The sequence below is a fragment of the Phycodurus eques genome, chromosome 18, assembly GCF_024500275.1.
Source record: "Phycodurus eques isolate BA_2022a chromosome 18, UOR_Pequ_1.1, whole genome shotgun sequence".
In the NCBI taxonomy this organism is placed as follows: Eukaryota; Metazoa; Chordata; class Actinopteri; order Syngnathiformes; family Syngnathidae; genus Phycodurus; species Phycodurus eques.
In genome coordinates, this window is record NC_084542.1 from 9401384 (window position 1) to 9420774 (window position 19391).

General features: G+C 39.8%; 1 protein-coding gene across 1 annotated transcript in view; it reads left to right on the plus strand.

Annotated features, from left to right (window-relative positions):
• The first annotated feature begins 718 nt into the window (after positions 1-718).
• Positions 719-19391, plus strand: part of sgk1 (serum/glucocorticoid regulated kinase 1) — a 33735-nt gene continuing 15062 nt past the window's right edge. The window contains exons 1-4 of the mRNA XM_061703909.1: positions 719-950; positions 3173-3418; positions 12798-13001; positions 16918-16981. Coding sequence (XP_061559893.1) covers positions 858-950; positions 3173-3418; positions 12798-13001; positions 16918-16981 — 607 coding nt within the window. The 5' untranslated portion in view covers positions 719-857. The remainder of the gene's footprint in view (positions 951-3172; positions 3419-12797; positions 13002-16917; positions 16982-19391) is intronic.

A 19391-nucleotide genomic window follows, 5' to 3' on the forward strand; every position in this document is an offset into this window, starting at 1 on the left:
AGGCAGGCACAGATGACAGAGCGTGACCATTTCTAACTAATAACAAGTAGTTTACGTTGGCTTGGTCAGACAAAGTCATGTGACACAAGTCTTGTGGGCACTCCAAAATATTTTGCAGAAACAAAAAATGGAGAGCTGTAGATAAAAATACAATTAGCGAGCAGAATGTAGCTCAGTGTGATTTCATTTCATCTTTACTAAAATACTCAAGAGAAAGTTAAAAGTATGTTGCATTAAAACGACTACTGGTCACGTCACTGAGTGGCAGCATGTAGAGATTAAAAAGAAGTGTACCTAAAATTGAGCCCTGGGGTACACGGCAGGCAATATGGGGAACTCTGCTTTGAGAACGGTTGCCAGTCAACGTGCTGACTGTGAAAATGTGCATATTGTTACAGTGGCTTACAATAATAATAAATATACTTGGCTGTACTTGGTGTAAGAAGTTTGTGAACCACAATTATTGCATACTGCGCTTTACGTTTTGAAAGCCCGCTATCATGATAGAGGTCCTGAGCTGTTTTGTCGACTCACACCATTCGGCATAAACTTCGCACCCATCTCGCAGGGAACGGCGATGCATTCAAGTGCCCTCCAACTCCATTGTGCTACAGCGTCCCGCCTCCCTCGCTCTCTCTCCCCCTCACTCTCTCGCATTTTGGTCCTTCATCTCCTCCTCCTCGCATCCTTTCTCTTTTGCAAAACCATCCTGCCTCCCGACATTCCCTGATGCCTTAGCCAATTCTAACACACCTCCACCTTTTCTTTTGCTTCCCAACAGTGTCCCCCCTCGGTACCCCCATCCCCCGTCCGTCACCCTGGGATCTACGGAGGCAAGCGGAGCGCCAGTATCGGCCATGAAGCTGGTGAACATAGGACGAGGAGAAGGAGGAGAGAAGGCGGCGTTTTCCTTCAAGAAGTGCTCTGCCTTTCAGTTTGTCAAGAGGAAGGTGAGTTGGGATGACACACACACACACACGCACACGCACACCACAAAGATGATGTCACTGTTGAAGCCAAGCGGAGCTAATCAGGCGCAAGATTCCCCCCCCTCTCAGCCCTCTCGTCCCATCTGTGTTTTTACTGCACACCACAAGTGTTTCTTGGTTAAATAAACACACAAAACACACACACACACACACACACACACAAACAATGACATCATCCCTGGAACCGGTTCCCCACTTTTGGATCGACTCGGCTGTTTTTTGGCGCAGCGTGAGACATATGTAAGCACAAAATAAATAAATAAAATGAAGGGGCAGCACAATGTTCATAGAATTGAAGCAAAAAGAAAAAAACATGGCAAAAATGGTTTCATTCCTTACATTCTATTTAATTATATTATTACCGTATGTTTGTATAAAATACAATAAAGATGGAAGCAAAAATACAAACCCCATTGCCTGCTTGTCAGCATAAGGCTACGCTTTCAGGTGTCCTGGCTGGTCCAAGCATATTGTAGAACATCAAAGTAGGTGATCAAGAGTTGCTGTCATGACATTAGAGATGCTTTTCTCCTTATTACAAGACTTTGAAGCTGTTTATTTAAGGTACCATTATTACCAATGCTATCTCAGCTGCACCCAAAGTAGGATACACTGTGATGTGTCCTGGCTGATCCACCTGTATAATAGAAAACCAAAATATGTGATCTAGGGTCGCTGTGGCAACAGTAGAGATCCTATTCTCCTTATTACAAGACTTTGAAGCTGTTACTCTAAGATTACCTCCATTGCTTTAATCTTAAAATATAACCCACCGACAAAGCACCTGAAGTGGTGCGTCTAATCTGACGCCACCTTTCAGTCCCTTGGATGTCAACACATCCTTTCAGCTGCAACGGGATTAGCATAAAGGATACGCTGTGAGGTGTCCTGGCATGTCCATGTGTATTATAGAACCCTAAAGTAGGTGATTACATATACACTCGTATTAATAATATGGAAACACCAACAAAGTAAAAACAAATACAAAAGGCAGCATTTAGTGACAACAACACTAATGTTATGTGTGTGCACCTTTAAGGGGTGTGGCCTAGTGAGTGACATCAGGAACATGGCCAGTTGGTCATTGTGTAAGCATCTGGGCGTGAGCTGTGGTTTACAGCAGCTGTATTTGACTGTTTGTCATGCACATTAAAATGTCCCCTCAACACAAGTCATTGTAGCATCAGCATGACCGTAACGCTGTTATTTTGAGGGACAAATATTACAGTAGTGTAATACGGTAATTACTGTCACGAGGAGTTCCATGATTGTGGGAAGTCACATTTCGGTCTCATGATGACAAAGAACAAAAGAATTGGGTGGAGGACGTGAGTTCCATTCAAGCGAGCAAACGGATGGATGAGCTGCGTCCATGTGCTCATGTTGTTGTTGTTACGGGGGACATTTTCCACGCTCGCGGTACATTTCGGTCCCAAGCAAACATGGTGGAGCAGCATGTAGCTATTATGCAGCACACAAATGGAATAAGTTGACAACAGAAGTGACATCAGCCCAAGTGTGAATGTTTTTAAGTCCAGGTTAAAAACTCTTCTTTTTTTCTCATGCTTTTTAGAGCATTTCCACTTTTAAATGATGATAACTATATAATAAATGATGATAATTTCTTGCACTTTACACTGTTTCTCTTTGTTTTAAATGTTTAGAAGCTGTTTTTTTCTTTGTTTTTAAATGCTTTTAATCATGTAAAGCACATTGAGTTACCTTGTGTGTGAAATGCGCTATATAAATAAATGTCTTCTTGTCTTATTACAAATGCTGTTATTAAAAAATGTTTCCTGTTATGTTTGTCATAAAAGTGCAATTTATTTTGGTGTAATTAAATTTTTATTTATATTTTTAATTTATTCATGTTATTACACATTTGTTTTATTAACATTTGGATTTATTTTATTTTTTCCCTTTATAAAAATAATACATTATTATTGTTTCCTAATGATTATATTTACATTTTTCAGTCAACCTTTAGTCAATTCTTGTAACGTTACCATTTCCCCATCCTAAAATTACTGTTATCTTCTTTTATTACAAATGTTCCTTTTTCAGAATGTTCACTTTATTTTTCACGAATTTGCTACGATATTCTCTCATTATTTCCAGTTAATTCTCGAAAAGTCATAACATTTTCCAACCTATCAACACACGTCTTGTGTTTTTCCACCAAGGTGCGGCGATGGATGCGGAATCCCAAAGTGAGCGTGGAGAAGGCGCAGGGCAAATGTCTGCTGTACCCGTGCGCCAAGTGCCACCTGGCTGAGGAGCTGTGGTACCCTCACCACGCCTCGTCCTGCTCCCTGTACGGCTGCTGCCACTACGCCGGCCCGTCTTACTACGGCGGCCCGGCCCACCGCTCCCATCCCGAGCCGTCCTCTCAGCCATCGGAAAGTTGCGACAAGAGCAAAGGCTGTAAGGTGAGGACACGAACACACGAGAAAATGCTGAAAATTAAAGTTCCGACATGACAGGAATAAAGTTAGGTTTTATCCTGAAAAACTGTGATTTCGACAGAGAGATTGTTTTTCTCCCATTTACTGTAAAACTGACGCATAAAACAAATGAGAAGACCATATAATTTAAGCTGACGGAAGTATGCTAGCTGAATGCTAATTTATAATCGAAACGCCATAGATGGGCCAATGTAAATTAGCGTAGATGTTATTGTAATTATTGTCAGTCAGGCGGAATCCTTACATCTCCAAAATGACAACTTTTCAGGAAATTAAAAAAATGCCATCTTGGTTAGGTGACCAAACGCCACATCGTTCAAGTTGATATTATACCTTATACTGCTATCGTATACCATTGTGCACCAACATCAGCACAACACCACCCCTAAACCATGTTCAATCGCTAGTTTAATACAATGAAAAAATGCTATTTTATTGTGCTGTCATCGATTAAAATAGTTTTAACCTTCGTGGCTGACCGCTTCCTTCTGCACTGAAGAATTACAGCCAGCCATTTTTAACAAAACATCCATCCATCCATCCATTTTCTTTACCGCTTATCCTAACTAGGCTCGCGGGCTGCTGGAGCCTATCCCAACTATCTACGGGCGGGAGGCGGGGTACACCCTCAACCAGTCGCCAACCAATCGCAGGGCACATAGAAACAAACAACCATTTGCGCTCACATTCACATTTACGGGCAATATAGAGTCTTCAATCAACCTACTTTAACAGAACAGCCTTAATCAAATGAAGCTAACCTATTTTCACTCGTTGTGGTCTAAAAAAAACGTCCAGACGTTCAATCTTGAGGCGACATAATGCCACACGGCTCCCGCAGAGTTAGGGAAGAGGCAGAGTTTTACAACACTTCTCAGACAATTGAACATTCAAGAGTGTTAATAGATTTAAGCTATTTTACACACTTTAACTTGGTTAATAATGTGTGAAAATAACAGGTGACGTGAAGCTGGACCAAAAAAATATATATATTTATTTGTGGTAAAACAAATATGAAATTGACCATATTGGGACATAACGAGGTTTCCGCCTGAAAGTGACGATATAATGCGAAACGCAGTAAGATGTCTATTTTATTCTCGTAATGTTATGTTTATCCTCCTGAAATTACGACTTTATTTATTCTATTGTATTGTCATTCACATCCATTAGACACTTAATTAGGGAGATGCGGTAAATCCGACCCAGTAGAAGACGTGCAGCCTTGAAATAAAAGCCCTCTTCTTCACTCTTTCATCTTCATTTAAATGGAGGAAATGAATCTTGCATAACAGCATTCATTTCCCTCACAATTAGGCTTCATTACTAAGTAAACATACACAAACACATTCATATGCATGTGAGAGAAACAAAGTAAGATGTTGTTGTTGTTGTTGTTTAGCTTTATGTAAGTACTGTAAGAAAAACTCATTCTGAATTTATTTTGGACTGTAAATCGTGTGTGTGTTTATTTTCGTCAAATGATTGACTAAAAATGCACTTGTGAGAACATGCAAAATATTATCAAACATTCCGTTGCTGCGTTATATCAGGGCTGGCCACCCTGTGCCAACATGCACTCAGGTAGACGACACACTCACACTCACACGCACACACACACACACACGCACACACTCATAATCTACTTTATTTCTGAAAAAAATGAACTGAAAAAAATTCAATGAATCACGCCTCCACCTTTCACTGTTAAGCAGACAGACTGGAGTCACTTCTTGCGTGTTTTAATCAAACCAACTGTTGCCCATTTTCCATTTCTTTCTTTCTCTCTCTTATTTTCCTGATATTTCCTAATCCTTCCATTCTGTCAGTCCTTCCTTCTGTCCTTGTCTCCTTCCTTCATCCAACCTTTCTGTCTTGCATCCTTTTTTCCATCCATGCAGCAACCCGTCCTTCTTTCTCTCCTTCAATTGTTTCATCCTCTTATCCGTGCATCCTTAATTCCTTCCTTTCTTCATCCATCCATTCAGCCCTTTTCCATCCATCATGCCTTCTGTCCTTCCTACCTCCCTTCTTTCCTTCCATCTTTCCTCTCACCCATATTTTCATTCATTTGGCCATCCATTTTACTTCTTTCTTCCACCTTAGGTTAAAGGCATTTCAGTTCATTTCAGTGGGGAAAATGGATTTGACATACAAATAAATTGAGATGCAAGCTTGGTCACAGGACTAATTGAACATGAACCATATATATTTACTCTTGTTTTGGGGATTGGGACCTCATGTATCTCCGGAAGGTGGGCATCTGTGATGATGTCCGAGCAGCCACGGCGGAGGTCAGCGCTTTACCAGCTTTCTTTTTGCATGTTCTCAGAAAGTGCAGGTGTAGCCAATGTTCAACACACCGGCCTGCGGAAGGACACAGCGTTTTCAAACGTTACGTCAAGGAAGTTGCACATAAAAGCCTCCAGCGCCACGTGTCGGTCCCATTAAAAAAGCTGTCAGCGGGTCGCTGACCTTGGCCCACACTCGGCCTGATGAGCCTGTCAGAGGCGAGTCTAAATGGAGTCGTGACTCACTTTTTATTACACCATGAAAACCAGCATGCTGCCTTTATGACACCAACGGGGGGGGGGGGCGCTGAAAGTGGATTGACTTAAGAAATTGGAAAAAAGATTATAAGGTGATGGAGTAAACAGTGATGCCGAATGAAGGGTATAAAACAGGAAAGGGGGCAAGCATGGAGAGGAAGAACGGGAAGGAGGAGGAGCAGCAGTGATGAAGAGAAACGAGAAGAGCTGAGCGGACACTTTTATTGGAGCAGCAGGTCAACGCGCACGCACGCGTTTATGCACGCGTGCCTTGCTCAATGGTAGCAATGCACCATTTGAGAAGGAAACTGATTAGAATTTCTATTTTGAAAAATTCTTTTTTTCTTTTTTAATTAATTTTTTTTTGTTTAAGTGAGCTTTCATGCCTTTCTGCCTCTTTATTGAGTGCTGATGGAATTCCTAGCGTGACAACTGATGACAAATCCACCGTCCTCGTTCCCGCCTCGCTGAGTCGAGACTCGGACGGTCAAGCGATTCCATTTAAAGCTGCGCCGTCCCGCTTCCTCGCCTGTACCCTGGCGACCCGTGACATCTGACAGCCACTTTGAACTTTGCCCTCCCCGGTGATGTAATCACGGCGGTGGCACATTCCCATAGACGAGTTAATGAGTCGCTTTTCACACACACGAGAGCCGTGGCCTTTTTTTGTTTGTTTTTCCTGTGACACTGCAGTGATATGTGCAGCTACAGCTGCATGGAAATTCCACATTTTTTGCAGATCTCTCAGTTAATGATCAGAGTATGATTATGCTTCATAAATGAAATGCAAGGCTGTTGTGTTGAATGACATGCAATATATTGTAAGCACACTGAACTGATGAGCCAGTGAACCTTGCGACCCCTTTTCCTGTCCAGTCACTGACCAAAGCTCACTTGTTCAACAGATTGCACAGCAAACGTTTTACAGCATTCAATTCAGGTAACATTGCACATTCTAAATTTTTTTGTTTCCTGGTTACGGTTTTGATTGTGAACAAAGATTTTTAATGGTTCAAATTTTTTTTTTTTTTTTTTGTTTTTTTTTTTTTGCAATTTTGGTAACCATTTTTATTTTATCAAGCATGTTTGGAGTCACTGATGGTGTAGTGGTACACTCGCCTGACTTTGGTGCGGGCAGCGTGGGATCAGTTCCACTCATTGATGGTCTGAATGGTTGTCCGTGTCTAGATGTGCCCTGCGACTTACTGGCGACCAGTTCAGGGTGTAGTCTGCCTTTCGCCCGAAGTCAGCTGGGATAGGCTCCAGCACCCCGCGACCCTAACCAGCATAAACGGTGTTGATAATGGATGGATGCAAAATCATGTTTGGAAAGAAAGTCACAATTATTTCACCTTGACTTGTGAATGATGGACATTTTTTTTTCTCCAAGCAAATGATTACGTTTTATTATATTTAGTGATTTATTTTATTTTCTCATTAAATTTTTCAATTTTTTCATGTCCTTATTGTAATTATTTTATTCTATATATTTTTAATCAGATTAATTAACAAAAATAAAAACCTGAATTTAATGTTGGATTGTTTTTTTCTAATGTTTTTTTTATTTTGGCACAAATCCACACGCATATGTTATTTTAATGTATTTTATTTTATTTAAAATTACTAAATCAAAAATATGTATTTATCGTATCTAAATATCAGCTAAACATAAATAATCAAATTGAATGATGTATTGTTTTTTTTATTTGGGCACAAATCCAAACCCATATTTCTTTTTATTTTAAGTCTGGTGTAAATCGAAATTATTGTTGTATGATTTAATGTATCCAAAAATGATCTTACTTAACAGAAAGAGCCACATTTAATGATGGATTAGAGGTTTTTATTTTTTTTAATTTGGTACAAATCCACAACCATATTGTGTTTGATTTTATTTTAAAATTGGAAACTATGTTTTGTATTTATGCCACATAAATATTATCTTAATTTAGAAACACAGTAATTAAGGTGGCAAAATATATATTTGATATAATTTCATAAAAAACATGAATTTAAAAAAAGATAAATTTAATGAATCCCCCAAATTGAACATGGATGGACAATACCATTGCCTGATATATGGTTACGGCTTGTATGCAGCAATTTTCCTGTGCGAAAGAGGTCATAAAAACAAAGATGTCATCTTCTTATGTCACGATATTTGAGTAATCCGAAGTCTTCGCCTCCCTTCCCAGGGTCACTGTGGTGGAATTCTGTGGATTAGTCTTGTTTTAATCTGTCCAGAGAACACAGCTAATCTTTCGCTCCCATCTCCAGTGCAAGACAAACAACCGGCAGGGGCCTGGAAGACCCCGCAACCAAGTACAAATACTTTGTTACTGGACTTAAGTAGATTTTCAGGTATCTCTGCTTTACTCCGGTATTTATTTTACTGACAACTTCTTATTTTTACTCCCTACATTTGAAAACACATACAGGAGCATGTTTCTGCGCAAACCTGTCCTAATGTGACGGCAACACAGACAGCTCTCTGGACTCTTTCAAACTCCCCCATGAACGCCGTCCCCACGCTCACATCAAAGAAAAATTCAAGTAGACATGACTTGGACTTTTACCGTTTCGGGATTTCCCCCATGACCATTCAAAGACCAACAGGTGCATGTTTCCGCAGGAAAGTGTGCAAATGAGGTGGAAACGCGGACACTTCTGGGAACTGTTTCAAACTCCTCCGTAAACACCATCACACAAATACTGTACATGACTTCATGACGCTTTTACTGTTTCTGCAGGAACCGGTGCAAATGTGGTGGAAACACAGACAGTTCTCTGGACTGGTTCCAGGTCCCAGATGAACACTGTTACCACTATCCCATCAAACTTATACACATTTATGGTATAAATATATCCCGCGGGGTCATCACAGAGCTTTTCCATGCCGTGACAATGAGGCGCTCTAAAGCGACCACACCTGCATGAAGGCCCTTTCCACACGCTGGCTGTCACGTCGTATTGTTTAAAGACTTTTCCCCCTTTCTCGCTCCTCCGTATTTCTCTCCGTGCAGTGCGTGCACTCACGGCCAACAACGAGGCGCTCTAAAGCAGTGCGCACGCTAGATGTCACGTCGGACTTTTAAAAAATTAAATAAAATGTCCCCCCCTTCTCGTGTTTCCATCGTTCTCTGTGTCACGTGCACACACACGGCTGACAATGAGGCGCTCTAAAGTGGCCCCACTATCTCGCCACAATTGAGTACTAAATCATTCTCAGTCTTTGCACATGTTTTCAGCACACAAATAAGCAGGGACAAATCTCTGAATTCATTCTACAGGATCGTAAAGTACTGTACAGAGTGTGAGTACTTTCGCCAACTCTGCACTCAACTGGGTTGCTATGACGACACGAGAGCAAGTGAGACATCCCGCCAAGGCCTCCCCGCAGAGGGTAAATGGGATCTGTGTCATGTAGATCCATCCTCTGTTTATACACTTGAACAAAGGGAGAAGACGACGACCCGTTTGGAGGGTCCGGGGAAAGAAAAACGGGCAGGAGTGAATCACAGCGGACACGCTAATGGCGTGTGGCGTGATTTCAAACATGTTAAAACAAAATCAACTTAGTGTCCTTCGTGGTCCGGCGGTGCCCATTAGTCGTGTTCCTAGTCCAACAATAACAACAGACCGCATCTCGGCCTCGCGCTGCTTCACACATTCTCATTTTTCAGGTTCTCAACACAACTCGTCCACCACCTTGCAAGCTTATTTGTACCTCTCCGTTCATTTGAACATTTCTCGATTTTTGCGTGTAAGGAAACGTTTGGTACAAAGTCAAAATTGAGCACTCACTATAAGGAAGTTGAGCTGAGATTTGATTTCTGACAGCCAATCGGTGAAGAAAATTCAAATGACATACAATGACATCAAAGTATGTATACAGATGCAGTCTATCATCATTCTGAATAAGATAAAATTGTTTGAAAAAGTTGAAAAATATCCTAGAGAAAAAAAAAAGGCAGATTCTATGCTGTTCGAATGTGGAGTTTTTAAGGGTTTCAACTTTTACAAAATCACCACAAATAGTGGGCATGCCTCAAACACACAAACTGCATAACAATTACATTTCTACAACTTTATTTATATTATCATTTATAAGTTAATCTTTTGTTTTAAATACCTTGAAACTGATATAGTATGCCAAAATGCTCAGCTTTTTTTTTTTTTTTTTTTTAAAGAAATACAAATTCATAAAAATAATGAAATGTGTAATAACAAAATGTAATGAAATATCTGTATAATTTAGATTCATGCATCTTTTTATTTTGAATAAGGTCACTTTTAAAGCTATTTTTGGATTCATGTTACTTGTAATGCATTCCCATCTGTTGTCTTCTTTACCATCGGTTCTTCTTCGTCACGATGTCAATGTTATCGGAAAACTTTCCCACAACGAAGAATGCAAGAGCCGACGTAAAAGACATTATATAACCGCGATGTCTTTAAGGGGCTCATTGCTCATAACGCTCGTTAAAGGGTCAAGAGGAAGGGGGACGGCCTTCATGTGTGTGTGTTATGTTTATGCTGCATGTCTTATGCTGCACACCCACACGCACACGCACAGGGTATCTCATCCTTGCCATGCACCACTCTCTCTAGTGGAAAACATGTTCTGCCCGAGGCCGTAAAACACCAAAGGAGCAGAGATGTGCTTGATCGAAGCGGCGTGCGTGTCAGTGCAACAGAGAGCAGCGCTTCACATTCTGCACATACGCTCCTCACAAAAATGGATTTGGCTTTTTGGGTCAAATTTCAGTAAGAGACTCAAATGCAACATCGTCTTTGCAGGTGAACTTAATTTGACCTTCTGTAAACGTTTGAATGTCCAACGTTCGGTGTTTGAGTACTTTTTGCACAACTTGCTAAAGTGGCAACGTTGCCTGTTGTAACATTTCTCGTGATGTTTGACTAATTCTAGAAGGGTCCCCAGATGAAGTGGGCTCCCATCCTCAGCATCCAACACCTCAATTCGAACTTTGAATCTTGAGTAAAAATTTGGTTTGGAGTCCTTTGAATCAAGATGCAATCAAAGTTTATCGAGGCAAAAAAAAAAAAAAGAGGCTGGAGTCTGAGCAAGGTTGATCATGGAGACTTTATTCCACAAAGCAGCAAAACAAGTTTGCAAGTGTGAACCTGCTTTTATACCAAAATATAGGACGATTCCCTTTCTCTTATTGGTAAATCTGGGATGTGCTGATCTTGAATCATGTCAAGGAACTGACCATATTTGGTTAAACGTATTGTTTTTAATCATGGTTTCATGACTATGAGCTCATTCATTTGGCCAAATCTTGTGTCACAACAGAGAAAGGAGAAGAAAAAATAAAATAAAATATCAACCAAGCGCCAGCTTGTAACTTGAAAAAAAACTCGTAAGCTGGGGCACTTGTAAGTCAAAGTACCACTGTACAGCATATGATTTCCAGGTGAAGTGTTAGTGTAGCAAGCCTGCTGATAGCGGCCTTGATAACGCTCGTTAAAAGCGCAGCGCGGCCCCTGAACCTGCCAAGGACGCCATTTGTCGCTTACGTAACGGCCGTTCTGAGTCACGGCTGCATCCATCTTTGGGCTCCGCTTCCCTCACCTTGACCGCGCTCACGAACTTGTGTGTGGTCGTGTATATAAAGCAGCGGTGTCCATGCTACGGCCCGGGGCTATTTGCGGCCCGTCGTGCATTTTTCTGCGGCAGGCACACTCTTGTCAAAGAAATGTTTCATCTCAATGAGGTTTTGCTGGCTAAATAAAGGTGAAATAAAAATCAAATACAAAAAAATAACATTTGACACAGCCTGGGAAGCTGCAACCTAGATCTCAGTCTTTGGACATTTTCAGCAATTATCTTCAAACATGGAGAATGTATTGAAAAACAAATCTCGGAATTCATTATCCAGGGACAGAATTACAACTTCTATCCTTCGATTTTTCTGTATGCGGCCCTCGGAGGAAAACGTCAAGACACCCCATGCGTAGAGGAAGGGTCTTAAGTGAGTCATTGGCTGCCTCCCGTGGAATGCTAATAGGTGTTATATATTTATTTATTAATTCTGACTGCAAGCGTGATGATGTTGCTGTCTGCCTCCAGCTGTACAACTTTCCCAGCTGGCCTCACAGGAATTCTTTAAACACTTCGTCACACTTTGGAATGTTGTCATGTAAAAGACGAATATTAATGCAGCTTAATGAATCAAATGCAGTAGTTGCAAAACTCTTCTTTATTTGTCTGTACGACTGTAATACATAAACTCTTAATACACACCAGAAAAAAAGCACAATGAATTCATCATGGTGCACAAACTTTTTAATTATTTACATTCTATTTAATTATGTTATCACTATATGTTTTCATAAAGAGCATTATTATAGAGTGCTATTTTCCATTTTGTAGATTTTTTTAGGGGAGGGGCTGGAGTGGATTAGGGCATTTTCAATCATTTCAATGGGGAAATATTATTTGAATATAAAATAAATGAATGTTATTCATTATCTTTAATGAATATTGATGGAGTTGGCGGATGTTTGGAAAAAAACTAAAAATCTGAGGAAAACCACATTTGTAGTGGAAACAGCCATCAAAAATCGCCAAGATATAAATCCTGACATTTTTTTTTTTTTTATGTAGCCATAAAATTTGCAATTACTCTGCAGCAAAATAACAAAAATGGAGTTAGCCCACTGTCAGTGGCTCAATTGTCAGTGGCTCAATTAGCCGTGTGAAGTCACAGTAGAAATTGTTTGAAAAGTCCATGAAATGGCTGAAAATCAACGTGGTTATCGTCTTGCAGGTGAGAAAGTGGAAGATGCTGTCGCGCCCCCACAGCAAGGCCAACGACGGCGACCCGGCCGAGGACGCGCACCCGGGCTGCCGCCGGCGTCGGGGGCCGCCCGCCTTCCCGGCCGGCCCCGTCGTGCTGGAGTGCGCCGTGTGCAGCGGGCCCTGCGTGGGCTACGCCCCGGACGACGCGTGGCAGCCGCGCCAGCGCACGCAGGCCAGTACTTCGCTGCCTTAGCGCTTTACGACACCCGAAAACAATGTCGTGATATGAGACCAAAAGTCGGAATTTTACAAAAATCTATTTTTTTTTCTATGTTATGAGAATAAAAATTATAACTGTCATTTTCTCATAATATTTTAACATTATGCTTGTCACATTATTATTTTTTTAATATTCTGACTTTATTCTCATAGCGTAATGAATTTCATTTGTAATATTCTGGTTTATTCTTGTAATATTCCGTTTTTATTATTGTCACATCAAAACCTTTTTCTCATAACAATTTCTTCACTTGGTTTTATTAATTTTCATTTGATACTCTTTTCAGAATCAGAATCATCTTTATTTGCTAAGTATGTCCAAAAAAACACACAAGGAATTTGTCTCCGGTAGTTGGAGCCGCTCTAGTATGACAACGGACAGTCAATTGACAGAGAACACTTTTGAGACATAAAGACATTGACAAAAAAAAAAAAAACAGTCACTGAGCAATAAAGGGTTAATAGTTATCTGGTAATGTCAGGAATTATTATTTTTTTGACAATTGTGCAAATAGATGCAGAGTCCTCTAGCACTTAGCGCAGTTCGAAAGACTAATATTGCAATAGTCCGGTGCAATGACCATTGTGCAAAAGGGCGCCGAGACTTCAAGCGAGTAGTGCGATAATCTGGGACAATGTTGATTGTGCAAATGGTGCAGATACTCCTCAATCAGTGTGCAAAATACAGTTTTTGTTTTTACAGCGTGTATTTTGTGTAAGTACTGAATCCATGAATCGTGTAACCACTTCATTAATGTATAATGTGTTGTAGCAGTTAATTATTTGTATTGTTGATCATACAGTATGTCGACCCCAGGAAGATGAGCAAACTGCTGGCATCACCTAATTGAGATCCTTTTAAATAAACATAAATACTTGTTTTTTATGTTTTTTGCGGAAAAAGCTTATTGGGGGTGTTTTCTTGCTTATGCCCAATTTCTTTTTATAATGGGTGTCAATTATTCACAGAGTTTCACTATTCACAGTTGGGCCCTCGTGAATTGTGGGGGTCGATTTTGTTACAACTTTAGTTTCATAACACCTTTTTTTTTTTTTAATAAACTATGCCTTTGTTCTCATAATATTCTCAATTTACTCCCCTTTATTTACTTTTTTTTTCGTGTACTATTAATATTTATTCCTCATAATAATATGACTTTTTTCTCATATTATTTTAATGACGTCCTTGTCACATTTCTGCTTTTTTCTTCTAATATTCCAACTTTAATTTCACAGCATGATGAATTTTATCTTTAATATTCTTCTAATATTTAGACTTTGTCCTTGTGACATAAAACAATTCTAATTGTAATGTCACTTATCTTCTAATCAATTTTTGAATCTATTTTCTCAAACTTCTAATATGAAGACTTTTTCCTTATGACATAAAACTTGGAACAGTATGAATTTTTTTCACGCTGACATTTCATTTCTTTTTTTTTTTTCACAGTTTATTATTGGGTTCTCATACATTCCTGCAGGTAACCGCAAACCTGCTACGGGCATTAATAAAGCGTTCTGACTGCAAAAAGCATTTTCCATAGTGGACCACATTCAGGAGTAAAATTATTATTACTTTTTTAAATCATTACTTGTTTTTGACACTGTCTTTAATTTCTCAGTGCATCTTAATGACAACATATGTAGGAAGTGGCTATTTTTAGGTCTGGGAGACGACCAACTGGCCTTTTGCAAACTGTTCTGACAATTAGTGCAAGCATACAATTGTGCAAACTTTCACATGCTAAGATGCACGTCGAAACGTTGAGAACGCGCGCTGACGACGCGGCCTTCGACGGTGTCAACAAAAAGGGAAGCCTGTCTCGGCTTGTCTTCCTCCACGGGAGAGCGGCCAGTGTTGTGGTCGGAAAGCGAGCAGAAACGACACTTCGTTCTCCTCGTGACAGCATGACCTTTCTTGTAATATTCACACTTTTTGTTCTTGTAATGTTATGACTTTGTTGCCATAATATTCCAACTGGATTTTTGTAATATTATGATATTATTCTCATAACAATATTCCAACATTATTCTTGCAACGTTATGACTTCTTCTCCTAATATTTCAGCTTTATTCTTGCAACATTAGGACGGTTTTCTCATAATAATAATGGACTTAATTCTTGTAATATAATGATATGATTCTCGCAAAACTAACTCCGTTTCATTTCTGACGGATCAAATACATTCAACATGAAGAAGGTGAAGGTGAAGGTGTCAGTATGTCGTTGTGCTGACTCACCTTCCCTGCATGTGAGGGATTAAGGGAAGTTCCAATGAAACGTTCACAGAAACAGATGTCAGGCTCGTCACATTACATGGCGCCATTCGGGGGGGATTAGGGGGGGTCTCTTGCAAGTGATTTAAGGCATCGTTGCCTCAGCAACACAGCTTTATTAAGGCTCATGAGCTAACAAGAAAGTGGGGCAGGAAGCTGTGTGGGTGTCTTTTGCCGAGGGCTGATTTAGGGTGCTGTGTTTTCTTATTCTTTCTTTCTTTTTTTTTTTTTTTTTTTTTTTTTTAAAAGCAGCCTCCATGTGGTCAGGAGCCAAGAACTCATCTAGCTACGGCGCACGTGAAACCCACTAGCCTACTTTTTTTTTTTTTTTTTTTTTTTTTTTTTTTTTTATAAACCTCTCGCAAGTACAATAAGGAAGGTAATGTTTTGATGACCGTGCGTTTATTTGTTTTGCAAGTGTAGGATGACACAAAAGAAACGACGTGAAGTATTTCCACTAAACTTTGAGGAGGGGCATAGCACGGGCTTCAGAGGAATCCTTACGTTTTGATGAAAAGCCAGCAATTTTTTGGGAGAACAGTGATTTTATGTTTAAAGCACGTGGATGGGGTAAAAGTATTTATTTATTTATTTGTAGTTTTTTTCCCCCTATGGTCTATATCGCAGGTTTTTACCAATATATTGAGGTTCGTTGTGCACACCATTGCCACCTGCAGGACTGGAGAGGAATGTTATCAAGCTCAATTTTATACACTTTTTTTAGTTAGTTAGTTTGGTTGTTTTGTTCATGTGTTGGTAAGTTAGTTATTTTGTTAATTTGAATGTTTATATGTTCATTCATACGTTTGTCAGTTACTTTGTCTACTCGTTATTTTTGTTCATTTGTTTGTTAGTTATACTTACTTTTGTTCATTTCAATGTTTGCTTACACATTCATTTGTTCGTTATTGCGTTCATTTGTTTGTTTGATAGTTAGTGAGATATTTGGTTAATTATTTTTTTTGTTCTTGAATGTGTTACACTTATTCGTTAGTTTGTTTGTTCATAGGAAGGATAACGCATAATCTACTTCACCAATTTTGGCTTGTCAACTTTGTGTTGCACATTACGGCTAGAGTGGAATTCTATCGACCTCAATTGAAGTTCATTCTTACATACGTTACATAACTGTTTTAAACACAACTCATTACAACACTTTTTATTCGTCACACCTGATGAAGATGAAGTTACGTGACACATAAAATAAAAGAAAAAAAAAAAGTGACACATAAAACAAAAGAGAATTCAACTGTCTATTGCACATTGTGTATTTAAAAACCAAAACGTTCAACCCAATAATATAATGATGAAAGTCGGCTGGCTTAATGCTAACATATAATGTGAAACGGCAAAGAAGCGCCAACGGAAATGAGCATGAACGTTAGGGTAATTCTAAACTTTGCTACTTAACACGCACGGAGCAGCAATTGGCGCACACACACGGAGCTGTATACTGTCAAATCCCCATCGAAAACGATCCCCTCCAATCCGTGATTTAGTGAGAGGTGCGAAGCATGGACCGTAATCGAGCAGATAGCGGGGGTTGACTGTCATGTTGTTTCCACTGAGTAATGCCAAGTGTGTCCCAACAGGCCATGGACCTTTCCTACCACAATGAGTCAGACCCAGACAGCTACTGTTGCCCCGGCGACAACGGTAAGTCTACTGTTGTGGTCTCCTTTTCGCCGTTCGTGCTGGTCTGCCTCCTGACAACAGCTTGTATTTTTGTGAGACAGGGAGGGATATTTGACCCCACGCTGGATTATTTATTATATTGGGGGGGTGAAGAACGTTCCTGAATGAAAACTAGGAGGAAAGTCTCATTCAAATATTCCATCCATCCATTTTCTGAGCCGCTTCTCCTCACTAGGGTCGCGGGCGTGCTGGAGCCTATCCCAGCTGCAGGAGGCGGGGTACACCCTGAACCGGTTGCCAGCCAATCGCAGGGCACATACAAACAAACAACCAGTCACACTCACAGTCACACCTATGGCAATTTTAGAGTCTCCAATTAACGCATGTTTTTGGGATGTGGGAGGAAACCGGAGTGCCCGGAGAAAACCCACGCAGGCACGGGGAGAACATGCAAACTCCACGCAGGCGGAGCCGGGGATTGAACCCGGGTCCTCAGAACTGTGAGGCTGACGCTCTCACCAGTCGGTCACCGTGCCGCCCATTCAAATATTATCAAAGCAAATTAAAGCCAGATCAGATCCAGACAACAATTCAACACATTTAACATTTTACATCTGTTTCTCAGGAACAGCAATAATGTTCCCGGGTGGTTACTTTGACACGGGGTGTTTTTAATTTTCCAAATGTGAAACTGGAGGGGAAAGAATTCCAACTAAACATTGTTTAAATCTCATTGTTAACTCCATTACTACGCATCAATATTTAGTGCATTACCTCTCACAGATCATGTTTTAGAGAATAATTCACAAGATGTTGATATTTTTTTCATATTTTTATTTTTAAATGTTTTTTATGCCATGTACAGGGTCAAATTGAACCTCTGACTAATCAAGAGGATTTGTGTAGAAGCACTGTTTTGTTTTTTGTTTTTACCCAAAATTAATAATTTAGAGTTATTTAAGTATTTAGACAAGCATTTCATTCCCCCAAATTTTTTTGGAGAATTTGACAAATTTTATTTATTGTTTTTTTTTATTTTATTTTATTTTATTTGGCATTTAGCCTTTTTTCACGATTAAATTGACCTAATGACTTAAAATCAAGAGGATTTGTTTTGACCCAGTTTTTTTTTAATCAAAAATCAAATCAGCTACTGTGAGTCGTTGATTGATAAATACAAATTTGTAAAATTGGTAAGTATCCAGACGAGCAAAAGAAATGTCGTTTCCCCGAAAACGTAGGTCAGTTTGACATATTACATTGTTGTTGTTGTTTTTTTACATTTTAAACTTATTTTTTGCGTGTTCAGGATAAAATGGACCTGCTGACTTAGAATGAAACATGCGTGGTAGGTTGATCGATGGCTCTAAATTGCCCGAAGTTGTGAATGTGAGCGCGAATGGTTGTTTGCTTATATGTGCCCTGCGATTGGCTGGCGACCAGTTGAGGGTGTACCCCGCCTCTCGCCCAGAGTCGGCTGGGGTAGACTCCAGCACGCCTGCGACCTGCGTGAGGATAAGCAGTATGGAGAATGGATGGATGTGTTGATTTTTGGTCTGGAGCTTGTTGTTTACTTTAAAAATGATTCAGTGAGATGCGACAGGACTTTTCCTTCCCTCATCGCATTTATTTGGCGGTCGTGACGTGCAGCTGGCTGTGACACACTGACCTTTTCACGCTGCACTGCGCTGTTGTTTGCTGACCAATGTCGGTTTCCAGCCAACCACACTCGGAGCTGTTCTCATTTCGTTTCCCATCCATCCAATTTCTATTGCGCTAGTCCTCATTAGGGGAGGCCAGGGGCCTATACCCGCTGACTTTGGGCGAGAGGCGGGCTACAACCTGGACTGGTTGCCAGACAATCGCAGGGCACATATTAGAGCTGGGCATATATGGAAAAAATAAAAAATAAAAATGTGAAGGGAGCATTATCTTAATTTGAACATTTTCTACAGTTTTTACCTTGAATAAGATTGCATTTTCGGAAAGGAAAGTCCCTAGAGTCTAAACAAAAAGTTTTTCTAGGAGGGGAAAGGAATTGTTACATAAAAAAGTGCCTTTTTTCTGAAAAAAAACCTTTTGATTTAAAAAATATATACTTATTTTTCTCCTAAAATTACAATTGACTTGTTTCTTGAAAAACAAAACCACTTTTTATCTCATATTATTGTTTCATTTCTTGCACTTTTATGGATTAATATTATTGTATTTGTTACTCCGTAAAGCACTTTGTTACACCTGTGGTTGTTGTTAAAGTGCCTGATAATTGAAGTGGAGTTTGAAGAATTCTGTTAGCCTAATAGCCTACAGTCCTGGCTAAAAACATTGTTTTCCCAAAATTTTCAAAAATGACATAGACAATAATGCTAAAGATGTCGAGTCTTCGATGAACTTAACATGCATGTTTTTGGAATGTGGGTGGAACTACCCA